The sequence below is a fragment of the Ciconia boyciana genome, chromosome 1 (genome assembly GCF_034638445.1).
Source record: "Ciconia boyciana chromosome 1, ASM3463844v1, whole genome shotgun sequence".
Lineage (NCBI taxonomy): Eukaryota > Metazoa > Chordata > Aves > Ciconiiformes > Ciconiidae > Ciconia > Ciconia boyciana.
In genome coordinates this window covers 58,328,709-58,341,470 of record NC_132934.1, presented here as the reverse complement: position 1 = coordinate 58,341,470, position 12,762 = coordinate 58,328,709, and the positions used below count along the sequence as shown (strand labels likewise).

The 12,762-nt window shown below is 46.7% G+C and overlaps 1 protein-coding gene across 1 annotated transcript; it reads left to right on the top strand.

Annotated features, from left to right (window-relative positions):
• Positions 1 to 44: 44 nt before the first annotated feature.
• Positions 45 to 10,500, top strand: EIF3L (eukaryotic translation initiation factor 3 subunit L). The gene is made up of 13 exons (XM_072869487.1): positions 45 to 190; positions 282 to 330; positions 459 to 669; positions 1,635 to 1,714; positions 2,027 to 2,088; positions 3,471 to 3,540; positions 4,255 to 4,328; positions 5,317 to 5,488; positions 5,749 to 5,903; positions 6,686 to 6,856; positions 7,861 to 8,358; positions 9,405 to 9,485; positions 10,250 to 10,500. Exons 1-13 carry the CDS (start codon positions 158 to 160, stop codon positions 10,286 to 10,288), a joined length of 1,695 nt encoding a protein of 564 aa, XP_072725588.1. The 5' UTR covers positions 45 to 157; the 3' UTR covers positions 10,289 to 10,500.
• Positions 10,501 to 12,762: the final 2,262 nt, after the last annotated feature.

Genomic DNA, 12,762 nt, shown 5'->3' with positions numbered 1-12,762 from the left:
CAACCAGTGGAAGGGCGCAGCGCCGCTCCGCCGCCTCAGCCCTTTCCGGCCGGCCGGCCCGAGCCCCGCCCCTGGTCCCACTCCCTCTTCCTGCCCGGTCCGCGCCGGGTCCGCGTTGCCGCCCGGAGTCCTTTCCCTGCCGCGCCGCGCCGCCGCCATGGCCTACCCGGGGGAGGACTACGACAACGAGGTGCGGGGCGGGGGTCCCGGGGCGGCGGGGGGACTTGGGGGAGTCGTGTCCGGGCTGGTCGGGGTGACTCGCTGCCGCCCTCTCTCCACAGGCCGCCTACGACCCCTACGCCTACTCCAACGAGTATGATATGCACACGGGTGAGTGCGGGCCTCGGCCACGCCGCCACGGTGGCCCTCGGGTGCGCCGGGCCTGCTGGCGCCCGGCTGGGTCTGTAGGCCCGGGTGGGCCGTGCGGCAGCTGCCTCACTGCTCCTCCTTCCCCTCAGGAGACCCGAAGCAAGACCTGGCCTACGAGCGCCAGTACGAGCAGCAGACCTACCAGGTGATCCCCGAAGTGATCAAAAACTTCATTCAGTATTTTCACAAGACAGTGTCGGATCTCATTGACCAGAAGGTGTACGAACTCCAGGCCAGCCGTGTTTCCAGTGATGTTATTGACCAGAAGGTGTACGAGATCCAGGACATCTATGAAAACAGGTACGAAGCCATCCTTCCTGCAAGGGCGAATCACTGTTTAAACTGTGATGAAAGCACACCCTGCTTTTAAAAGGAAAGACTGACTACTACCTGTGTTGTTCCAAATTTGGGCTTTCTCTAAAATACAGCATGAGGTTTGATTTGATTACTGGGGAAGGAGAAGGCTGCGGGGAGACCTTTCAGCAGCCTTCCAGTACCTAAAGGGAGCCTATAGGAAAGAAGGGGACAGACTTTTTAGCAAGACCTGTTGTGACAGGACAAAGAGCAATGGTTTTAAACTAAGGGAAGGCAGATTTAGACTGGATTTAAGAAAGAAATTTTTTACAATGGGGCGGTGAGGCACTGGAACAGGTTGCCCAGAGAGGTAGTGGAGGCCCCATCCCTGCAAACATTCAAGGTCAGGTTGGACGGGGCTCTGAGCAACCTGATCTAGTTAAAGATGTCCCTGCTCTTGCAGGGGGATTGGACTAGATGACCTGTAAAGGTCCCTTCCAGTCCAAAGCATTCTATGATTCTATGAAAAAACCAGATATTGCCAGACCATTAGGTTAACGTAAGTATAGGTGAGTTGTGACCTGTCTGAAGGAAAATACCAGTCCTGTGCCTAACAGGTATGGAGGCAGCAAAAAGTGACCTCAGTAGGCAGTTTGCAGAAAGCTGTGAGGTGTAAGTGTTGTGTCTGTTTCCTATAGATATTCCCACTCCTGCTTGTAGCTCTGTCACCTTGCCATAAAGGGAATGTGAAAGTAACATCTGCAACTGTTCCATACTTCAGGGATAAATTGAAGACTTTAATTGCTTAGTTTGCAATTCTCGTTCTTTGCTTCAACACTGGAGTTACTAAAAGGGGATGGTGGTGGTGTTATACTTTCATCAAGTCCAAGGTCTCTATATTGTGGTCTCTAACTCCAGCACTGTCATACTGAGAAATGGTTTCTAATACTGCATGTGTGTCTATCTTTCAGTTGGACAAAGCTGACAGAAAGGTTTTTTAAGAATACCCCATGGCCAGAGGCCGAGGCCATTGCCCCTCAGGTTGGAAATGGTAAGTCTTTTACTTTCTTTTTGTTTGTCAGAGAGAGAAAGAACTAAATCACTTGATACATGAGTGAGTGCACAGTGCTGCACAGTGCTCAGTGCACAGTGCTGCACAGTGCTGCTGCCACCTGAGTCAGTCGTCTTTGTTCACTCTGGCAACTCCTTCAGCAGATGCCTGGCAAGAAGTCAAACTTGAACAAAGTATCTTTTTGTACCTCCCTTTATTACTGTGGCAGGAGGAGCACCACTGGTGTATCAGAGAGATCCAGTTGCCTAGGCCTTGTGGCTTGCTAATGTCCAGTTCTGTCATCTTTTCCAGATGCTGTTTTCCTCATCCTGTACAAGGAGCTGTATTATAGGCACATCTACGCGAAAGTCAGCGTGAGTGTTTGTCCTGTGTCTTCCTGTTGGTTGCATGCTGGCTTCTCCGTACCATAAGACTTGGCAAATCTTGCTGCCACCACAGTATCAGTGGTCCCATAATTTTTGCAAGACAGGATTGGATAGGTTTACGAGCTGTAAGTCAAGTTGCTTTTAGGGAAGCTTAAAATTCTTGCCTTTTGTTAGTTTAGTAAGGGGTCACTGATTGCTGAAAAGCAAGAAAGACTTGACTGTCTTTCTGAGGCTCATTAGCTGTCTCCTCAAGCATGGTTTTAATGAGCGTGCAGGTTTCCCTTGCAGCTTACATGAATCAGAAGACCTGGTCTGAGTTTTCAGGAGGCTGTTATGTAAAAGTTTGTTACTGAACATCAGATGTAGTAGTTAGTGAGTTAGGGAAGAAGGAGGTGTTGGGAGGTAACTGAATTTTCTTTTTGATAGAGCTGTAATTGCAAGACCTATAGATCAGTTGGTTTTGTGTGTTTCTTTGTGGCTCTTTGTTCTTCAGATTAGCAGGTGGGTGAGAAGGGGTATCACAAGAGGAAGGTGCGTTATTTGTGATTAAAAAAACACATGGGGTCAGAGTGCCTTGCGGAGAGGGAAACATGGGCACCATAACAGATGCAGGAGAAGGACATGGAAGGAATAACGCCCTATAAAACAAAACAAACCCCACTTTTTTTCTTAAGCTAATTTGAAGTCAGTGAGACAGTTGTTCTTGGTTCTTTAAGGAAAGAAGCTGACAGAGATGGGGTAAATAAGTAATAACTGCAGTTTTGGTGTGGACCAGAGGGTGGAGAAATGTGCACTTCAAAAAGGCTGCTGTATTAACCCAAGTCAGGCTTTAACAGGAGAGACTGGTTTCTCAGGCTGTGCTGTTAGTGGTTCTCAGACTGCCCTCGAGTGTCTCCAGGTGAAACAAGGAAAATGGTTCTAGGAAGAGAGTGATTCCCTACTGTGTTTACTGGCCTTTCAAAGCATTTAGAAATACTGTCCAGAAGCAGAATTGTTGATTTATTAAGGGCTCTCATGAGGGGAGAAGGAAGGAAAGCTGTTGAAGGTAATAGGAAGCTCTTAAGTCTGGACAGCAGAGAGGGCGACAAGGAAGATTAATGTATCCTATTCACAGAAGGTTTGAATGCTCGGTTGTCCTGGGAGAAGCTACCTGTACGTGAAAAATCAGGCCTATTCTATGGGACAATAGTGATACAATGTCAGGTTTTCTGGGTGGTGCTGGTGGGTGTCTTGGTTGAATATTGGCTCTAACATTTCTGAAATAGCCCCTCTACTGCTGTGACTATTGACTGTCCTTCATACACTGTTGCCCATAAACTCACTCCTACCATGCTTGAAACTAAGCAGACTGTGCTGACTTCTCATTGCAGGGGGGACCCACGCTGGAGCAGAGATTTGAATCCTATTACAACTACTGCAATCTCTTCAACTACATCCTCAGTGAGTTGCTGCAATTCATTTCTGGTTTGTGAATTTTGGAGAGGGAGAGTGGATGGAGAGGGCAGAGCTGAAGAAAGGGTCAGAAGAACTGGAACATATTTGTTTATAGATCATATAGGGAGAAGTAGTCTACGAGCCTTCCATATGTTTGAGTTTGTTGAATGAGGATCACTTTACATCCATGCATTTAAAACCACAAAAAGCCAAATAGTTTCTGGTGCTTTCTGAAATACTGTAAAGAATAAAACTTATTTAGCCTTCTGTCTTGCTGAGAACTGCTTCACCTATCTTTATTAAAAAGCAAAATGAAGCTGTAAGCTAGAGAAAACTTGCAGTCTTTCACAACTGCTTACTGTTGTTGACTCCCCTTGGAAAAAATTTTAGTGTTTGTGACTCCCTGCCAGACTTCTTGCAGAGAATAGATCGGTTAGGATAAACTCCTACAGTCTGTGCGCAGCTTCTGAGAATCACTGCTGCTGAGCAGTCTCACTCTAGAGATTAACCCCATACATGCTCGTATTCTTTAAAAGTGAAGGCAGTTGAGGTAACCAAAGCTACATTATCACCGCCCTACTGGAAGCTTAATTCATTTGCTGCTGCATCTGCCATTTCAGGGAAATTCTTGTGTTCTTTAATTTGTCTGTTCCTCCAGTTCTGCTGCTGTTCTTTCTGAAGGTGTTAAGCCTCTCATCTATTACTTATGTTCTTCTGCAGATGCTGATGGCCCTGCTCCTCTGGAACTGCCCAACCAGTGGCTCTGGGATATCATTGATGAATTCATATACCAGGTATATGACTATAAGACTGGGCCATTTTGGGGTGGCCTTGCCTCTATTCGCGCTATAAATTTTCCATCTCCTCCCTCTGTGATTTGCATAGCTAGGATACCATTGCAGGTCAAAAAACTTTGGTGAGCACTGTTATTCCTGGGTCACCAGGTAGATGAAGTAGTTGTAAATGTACAGATTTTTAAGTTACAGGGAGCTCTTTGGGGAGTCCTGGACTTCTGTTGATATTTCTGTTTCAGTTGCTGCTTAGGGATTTTTTTTAACTCACCTTCATTTCTGCCTGATTTGTGCAAAGCAGCCTGACTGACGTCTGCTATAATCACAAAGACCTTATGAAGATACTTGTTCAAACTAGTTTTATTGTGTGTTATGGTTTTACTTTAGTTTTGTATTAGTCAGTAGGGCCTTTATGCTTGCACTGAGAGATTGCTGACCTGATTTGAAATAATATGTGGTCTCAGATCTTGACGTTAGGAAATATTTTTCCACTTATAGTTCTGAGTGCAGTAGTACAGATCTCAAATGCTATTGGTTTTTCTCTATAGATTCCTTTTTCTGTAACTTTTTTATTATAGAGCTGCCTGGAATTCCTGAAGTGCCATCTTATCAAGCTTAAGGATTAAAAATAATGTGTGCATATATAGAAAAAGATGTGTGTGTATGCAGACACATCTTATGACTTGGTCATTCTCTTTGCTACCTGTTCAGACAGCAAATTTGTGTTTCGTTGCCTGTCCTAATTGCCTAAGAGATCCTTCTGTGCTTCGTTCTGTCTTCTGGCCTTTTCCCTCTGCTTTTTTGCCTAGGTGCTTTAAAGGTGGTATAATTTGCCATTTTGATTGCCAGGTGATCTCAGATGAAACTCTTTTTTTCATGCAACTTGTAGCTTATTGTAATGCATTTGTGTGATCAACTTGTAAGCTTAGTGCACTTAGCTGAACGTCTCCAAACTAGCTTCTTATCGTTTAATCTCTGCTTTTTCCTGTAGTTCCAGTCTTTCAGCCAGTACCGCTGCAAGACAGCCAAGAAGTCTGAAGAGGAAATTGATTTCCTTCGTTCCAACCCCAAGATCTGGAACGTCCACAGTGTCCTTAATGTGCTGCACTCTCTGGTGGACAAATCCAACATCAACCGACAGCTGGAGGTCTATACAAGTGGAGGTGAGCTAGCTGGGTGATGCAAGCCAGACTAGTCTGTGCTGCCTTGCTTTGATTTGACCAAGCTCAGTTAGCTTTGTTTGGGACCTGGATCAAACACTTAATCAGTGGATGGATTGACTGGGAACAGGTTCCATTTGCCTTACATGAGAAGTGCCGGTGATTACGCTTGAGGTCTTGCTCCCTTTGCTTGTAAACATAGAGGTGTTGAAAGGGGAGCTTGCTTACTTGGAGGAAAGCAACATGGTTCCTTTTTTTCCTAGGTGACCCTGAAAGTGTGGCTGGTGAATATGGTCGGCACTCCCTCTACAAGATGCTGGGCTATTTCAGCCTGGTTGGGCTGCTGCGTCTGCACTCTCTGCTGGGGGATTACTACCAAGCAATCAAGGTTCTGGAGAACATTGAACTCAACAAGAAGGTAATACAACATGTTTTAAACCCTCTGTTGCAGTTTTCCAAATGCCTCTGTTCAAACATGCTGGTGAAAGATTGCTGTAATGAACCTTCCAGCTGAGGAGCTGTTTGCAGCTGTTGTAGTTGTCAGGAGTTTGTAGTTGAACGCAGCTGGAGCTTTGGCATTAAATCAAGCCATATGATAATGCCTGATGCTGTTGCAGCACAAATGCCTAGTTTTATAGGATGCTTGCTGTGTTGTGCAAGGCAGTGTTGTTATAGGGAATATTATTTGAACTGCAAGCGGTAGTGCAGTGGTAGCTAGCTGAACACATCATTCCCACATTGGTAAGTGGCTCATTCTTTTATTTTTGACTCTCATTCTCACTGTGCCCGCTCCCACCTTGCATGTTTTGCCCTAGAATTGGGTGCTGCTTGTGGTAACAGTGACTAACAAAAGTCCAGGTGCAACATGGGCTTGGCACAGATCTATGTTTGTGCTGTCTGGCATAGGACGTGGAGTGAAACAGGGGGAAAGGGAGCTGAGCAAAGCAATATTAGGCACAGTGCAAGAGTCCTCTGCTTGCAGGAATCTGAAACTGGAAAACATAGGAAATGGGATGATCTAATAAACAGTGAAGAAGCTGCTGCAGGGATGGGTGGGAGGTGAGATGTCCTGAATTAACCCTCTCCTTTCTATATTTGGGATGGGACTGAAAGCAGAGGTGTCTGGATTCTGGGTAACGAGCTGTTTAGATCAAAGGTGGTTGTCTCCCCTCTAACAGCACGTTGATCCCTCCTTCTCAGAGCATGTACTCCCGGGTGCCTGAGTGCCAGGTGACCACCTATTACTACGTGGGCTTTGCATACCTTATGATGCGGCGTTATCAGGATGCCATCCGTGTCTTTGCCAACATCCTCCTCTACATCCAGAGAACCAAGAGCATGTTTCAGAGGACAACCTACAAGTACGAGATGGTAAGAGACAGAATAGGTCTAGACTTCCCAAAAGAAGAAGCTGCTGTCTTCTTTCCTGCCCCTCCTCTGTCACCTGATAACCTACATCTAATAGTCCAGCCTTATCTTTCTGGACTGTGCTGGTGGTGGTGACTGGGGATCCTTTGAACGCCTTTGCCATGTGCGGCAATATTTTCTCTTAGCTGTGTTACTAGTTCCTTTGGTTGTTCACCATACAGTTGCCCTGGCTCCATCTGCACTCTCCCTCTAGGCTGTGTTGTTAATGAATATCAGCTTCTAATTATATACTTGTTGATGCTTCTTCAAACTCAGTCCTGTTCCTAGTCCAGTCCTGCATTTCAGGTTACTGCCATTGTCAGATATATTTCCATTATCAGATAATCATTCACAGACTGTTTTAATTCAGCATGGCTAAAACAAAGCTCCTTTCTCTTTCCACCTAAGCTGTCTCTGGTGCCTGCTTTACCCCCTGCTGCTGCTGTCTCCTTTTCGTCCTTATGATTCATTTCTAACTCTTTGTGTAGCCAAATCCTGCCGTTCTTAATTCCATGACACTTCAAAAATTTGGTATGTCTGTTTCAGCCACACAGCTGTCCATTTCATCCCACACTCAGATAAATCTTCCTTCTCAGTCTTTTCTTCACTGGCCTCCCTGATAACTGTCCGTTGCCGAGACGGTTGTTAAACTATCTGCCTTCCTTTCTCCTCCGCGCTTTTTTGTACCAAAGCAGTCAAACCTGCTTCTGGTTATTGAGGTTCTATATGGCTCTGGATACATTCTGTACTTTCCTCTTGTCCAGGCTTTTTTTTCTTTGATGAGAGACTTGATACAGCATTCATCCATCTGCTTTGCCCGGAGGCACTGCTTATTTGTGCTGTTCCCCTTGAGCCTTAGGACCATCAGTCCTCTGGGTAAAAGGTCTGACTCTGAAAAACGCAGCTCCCTCTGACACCATAAAGCCCGAGCACATTGACAAGCTAACAGGTTCTCCTCTCTGTCTCAGATTAACAAGCAGAACGAGCAGATGCACGCACTCTTGGCCATCGCCCTCACCATGTACCCCATGCGCATAGATGAGAGCATCCACCTGCAGCTGAGAGAGAAATATGGGGATAAGATGCTGCGCATGCAGAAGGGTGACGCACAAGTCTATGAGGAGCTCTTCAGTTACGCTTGCCCCAAGTTCCTCTCCCCCGTGGTGCCTAATTACGACAACGTGCACCCCAACTACCACAAGGAGCCCTTCCTGCAGCAGCTCAAGGTCTTTGCTGATGAGGTTCAGCAGCAGGCCCAACTCTCCACCATCCGTAGCTTCCTCAAGCTCTACACCACCATGCCCGTGGCAAAGCTGGCTGGCTTCTTAGACCTCACAGAGCAGGAGTTTCGTATCCAGCTGCTCGTCTTCAAGCACAAGATGAAGAACCTGGTATGGACCAGTGGCATATCTGCCCTGGACGGGGAGTTCCAGTCTGCCTCTGAAGTCGACTTCTATATTGACAAGGTTGGTATCTGCCCCTTCCTGGCTAGGAAATTCCTTCACCGAGGAAACTCTGGAAGTGGCAGCACCTGGTTTTGCTCCAGTCTGTGGGAAACATCCCTTCCTTCTTTGCCATGTGAAGGGCTTGGCTGCCTACAGTGAAGCTGTAGCCCTGCTTAATAGAAGTGTCAGTGGATGAACAGTGATGGGATATCACGGGCAGCTTTGACAGTCATTGTACCCAGAAAACAAAGGTCCTAAATGTCTTCCCCAGGACAGAGGGAACTGTTTGTCTGTCAGTGTTCTCGGGAGGTGACAGTTGGGTGACAGATAGTGCTGTCAGTGTGTTGGGTGGGATTGTTGTCTTTGTAGGTTTCCCCCACATCTCTGCTTTGCTTGACAAAGCAGGGATCTTGCTTGGTCACGTTACAGGTCCATTTTTCACTGGAGCAGCATTTAGCCCTGTCTGCTTTAGGAGGAATCTAAACACAAAGTATGGTCCTTGCACCATCCTGTCCTTGGATTTCCAGGCAGTAGGAAGTGCTGGAAAGAGTCTTTCAGGATTTAATTTTTTGAAGAAGATAGGATTTGGTTTCTTGCTAGGAAGGAGACAAGATTGCCCCTTGCTCTTGGTCCTTAGAGCAGATCTCTTCCTGCAAGGTCTCATGCTTTGTCTTGCCTGTTTACCTGAACCAAATGACTTGTGTCTGACTGACTTGCATTGCAGCCTAGCTCTGCTGGTAGACAGCACGACTCTTAGCTGCTGGTAGAGGGAAGCAGAGCATGAATCGGGGTTGGGACTGTAAAACTGCTGCAAAGAGAAATGAAAATAGGCAGAGTGCAAGAATATGGGAGGTGAATACAATGTGAATTGGGACACATCCCAGGCAAAGGTATAGGAAAGGCAGCCCGCAGAGAATGGTTGCTGAGGGACTAGCACAGGTCAGGTATGTGTGATGCTGAACCAGGGCTGGAGTGAAGCCCCTTTGGTTGCTCCTCCCATTTGGCAGTGCTTGCTGTCTCCCTGCTAGCGCAGTCCTTTTCCTGACCTCGTGCTGTTCCCTCCTCAGGACATGATCCACATCGCAGACACAAAGGTTGCTCGACGTTATGGGGACTTCTTCATCCGCCAGATCCACAAGTTTGAGGAGGTGAGGCCTGGGTGGGAGAGCTGTGTATCTCTCTAGGAAAAGTGGGGCAAGCACTGGGCTGGGCAGGGCCTGGAGGAGGCATATTTGGTGAGACAGCTGTGCGATGCCTTCCTTGCTGGGGCGAGCCCCAGCTCTGCAAGGCACTGGGCAAAGGCAGGTGGTTTAAGCAGCAGCTGCCAGCCTCTGAGGAATGGTATGTTTTTGTGTGAGAAGTGCTCATTCAGTTGAGCCACAGTGGAAAAGGAGGAGGCTTTTACTGTGTAAGGGTGCTGACTCCATTGTCCCTAGACAATTGTGGTGTTCCTATCAGTAATATGACCAAAATCGTATCTCTGTCCTCATAACTACGGCTCTAGAAAGTGGCCTCAAAGATTTCTGGAGCACAGATGACTTCAGCGTTGTGCTGAGCCAGCAGGTGACATTCTGTCACTGCTCCACTCTCCTTACAGAGGCTGCTGCGCACTGGAAACTTTGGCAGCAAAATCCTGAGATGTGGGGACTTGAGCAATACAGAGTTGCGATACCACTGCTAGAAGTTTGCACCCTCTCTTCTCCCTACATCTTCCTCTGCTGTCTTGGAGAGGAGGAGGGAGTTTTACTAGTTCCCCTTCTACTTCGCACACTGCTTGCACTTGCACGAGAGCTCTTTTTGTCATTGAGTTGGAGAGGAAGGAGTAGAGTCATTGGGTAAAGGCTGCTGAGGGGAACAGTAGTGTATGTCAATCGCTATGTATTTTTCTGACCTTTGCTTTCTCTAATTCCAGCTGAATCGAACCCTGAAGAAGATGGGCCAAAGACCCTAAAACTTCTGTGGATGCAGTGATCGGCCTGAGCAGAGAAGTGGGTGGGAGAGATTATTCTCTTTGTGGCGAGGGAGGGGAGCTCAGGGTTCTGGCATTTCTGGAATCTGCTGTGACTCTGAAGGTTTTTTGTACTTAAGTAAGCAGACTCATTTGGCTCAAACTGTTCTACGAAGGACAAGACATCTAATAAATTAGTGGAATTTTCCTGGTGAGCATTCGGTATCTGATGTACTGATTTATTTTTCCTTCGTGGAAGAATATAATTGCATCTGGAGACATGGGCAGCTGCTGTTGGTTTGTGCTCTCTTTGGTCCATGCTGTTGCAGGTAACAGTGGGGAGCAAATCTCTTTCCATGCTCTGTAAAGGCACTGCGCACAGTGAACAGGGAAGGCTGCAGAACTGATTAACAGGGAGAAAATGAGTTGTTATGCAGTGTTTCCACAGGATATGGAAAGATACAAGCTAACATTACTCCTTTTAGCTCTTGCCCCACACATTGAATAAACCTGAGTTGTAGTTGCTTTCCTAGAAGGCTGCATTTTTGCCTTCCCACCCCTCTTTGGTTTTTTTTTGTTGCTATGAAGTGGAAATGTTCCAAAGTGGATTGACATGTTTTTAAAGGAAGCAGGAGGATTTTTGTAAACATTAAACCAATATTAATTTTGGTCATCTGATTAGATGTCCTTGCTGGAGGTTGTGTTTTATTTCAGCACAAGTGATGCCCAAGTACTGGGCCTTAATTTAAGTTTCTCCAGAGAACTCCCTGAGGGCATTTAATTTATTAAAACTGTTTAAATGCTAATTTTCCCAGCTCTCTGGACACTTTGGATTCTTCAAGGCAAACTTGCAGTGCCTTGAAAGAGAAAAAACAGCTGAAAACTAGCCTTATAAAGGGGAATCAAGGACCTGTAAATATTGGGGAAGAGAATGCAAAGAATGAATCACATCTTATCTGCCTTCCACACCCTCACTCCCCTCTCCTTTTCCTGCCTTTAAATAGTTTGGTGTTTGAGTGGTAGAAACAGGTGCAAGGGAAAAACCTGTGTGTGTCGTAGGAAAGCTATGCAAAGCGTGCTTCATATATACCATCTGCCTCTTTGTACCCCTCCCTCATTCCTTTCCACTGAGAGAGGGGTCCTGGCAGTCCAGCTTGGCTTCGCATGCAATTCTGTTTAGAAGTCAGGAATAATTAGCCTTTGTTAGATTATACGCCGTGTTTGAATGAGGGTCAAGTTTCTAGTGTCCTAGATACTGCTTAAAAGTAAACTGTGTTTCCCATCCCAAAGTCGTGTAACTCGGGTGGGCAGGGTAGAGGCAGCACAGAGAGAGATTAAATGGGCAACTCCTGTTGGCCGCCTAGCTGCTGCCATTTGTGTTATGCATGCTAAGAACTTACTGCCTCCAGTTCTGAAGGGTTTGAGGCAGCCATATCATTAAGAAATTAAAGGACTAAGATGCCACTGCATTGCAGCAGCCCACGGGAGCTGGGTTCATACCAAGAGAATCTGGTCCTTTTTTTTAGGGCTGGCACTTTTGCTTGTCTATATTTACCAACAGCAGCACAGTGAGCATAGCTGTCAACAACAACTCTCCTCCTACTTTCTTGTTATCCAAAGCCTAAATCTTTCCCAGAACATGTGCTAAGATAGATGTGATGTACAACAGGAGAACCTCTGGCAGGGCAGTATCTTTCCATGATCAGTTCTAGTTCATAGCATAGCAAAGGAATCCAGTGTGTTACTAGGATTTGGTCTGTTTTTAATCTGTGATTGGCACGTTGGAATTACAGACTTTTAATGCGTGTATGTATCGCCTTAAACTTTCCAACGGTTACAGGCTGGTTACAGGCTGTTCTCAGGTACGTGAATATGCTGCTGTTTGTGTTTGTGTCTGCCAGAGCAGCTTCCAGAGGATGCACAGAGACCATCTGCCGGTCTGCCTGGCTCCACGCCATGTCTGAGGGACCACTGAAGGTTAACTGAGCGGGACTGGCACTTGGTGGAACGAAGCCAGGAAGAGCTTGCAGCTCTCTCGCAGGGCAGAAAGATGGGCTCAGAGAGCTGCGGTGCCTGGCACTGCTGGAAGCTAGAGGAATGCAGGGCGTTCAGCAGCATCAACAGAGCCCTGCTGCCACTGGAAAGGCGCTCTGCAGGGAGGCGGGATGGGTTTGTTAGAGCTCAAGCCTTGCCTGCTGCAGCAGGGTTTGGTTAGTGGAAGTGTTCTCAGGCGTTTCTGGTCAAAATGGTTTTATCAGAGGGAACCACAGCACAGTGGTTTTATCTACTCTAGTGGTTTTATCTGCTCTGTGTGTCTGTCTCTGACCTACAGTTGTGAAGGGGGTGAGTGTGATTATGGACCCTGGAAGAGACAGTGAAGAAAACAGCCCTGATCCTGCTCTCCCTCGGGATACATCAGGAAGACGCTGTCAGGCAGGTCTGGGGGATCTTGCGCAGCCAGCTCAGTCGTTACAAAA

What these genes read in the sequence shown, in the direction of transcription:
- EIF3L (XM_072869487.1), top strand. Translation starts at nt 158, where the DNA reads ATGGCCTACCCGGGGGAGGACTACGACAACGAG. An exon ending in GGAGGTCTATACAAGTGGAG is followed by an intron (nt 5,489 to 5,748) that starts GTGAGCTAGCTG and finishes TTTTTTTCCTAG; the next exon opens with GTGACCCTGAAAGTGTGGCT. An exon ending in CAACCTACAAGTACGAGATG is followed by an intron (nt 6,857 to 7,860) that starts GTAAGAGACAGA and finishes TCTCTGTCTCAG; the next exon opens with ATTAACAAGCAGAACGAGCA.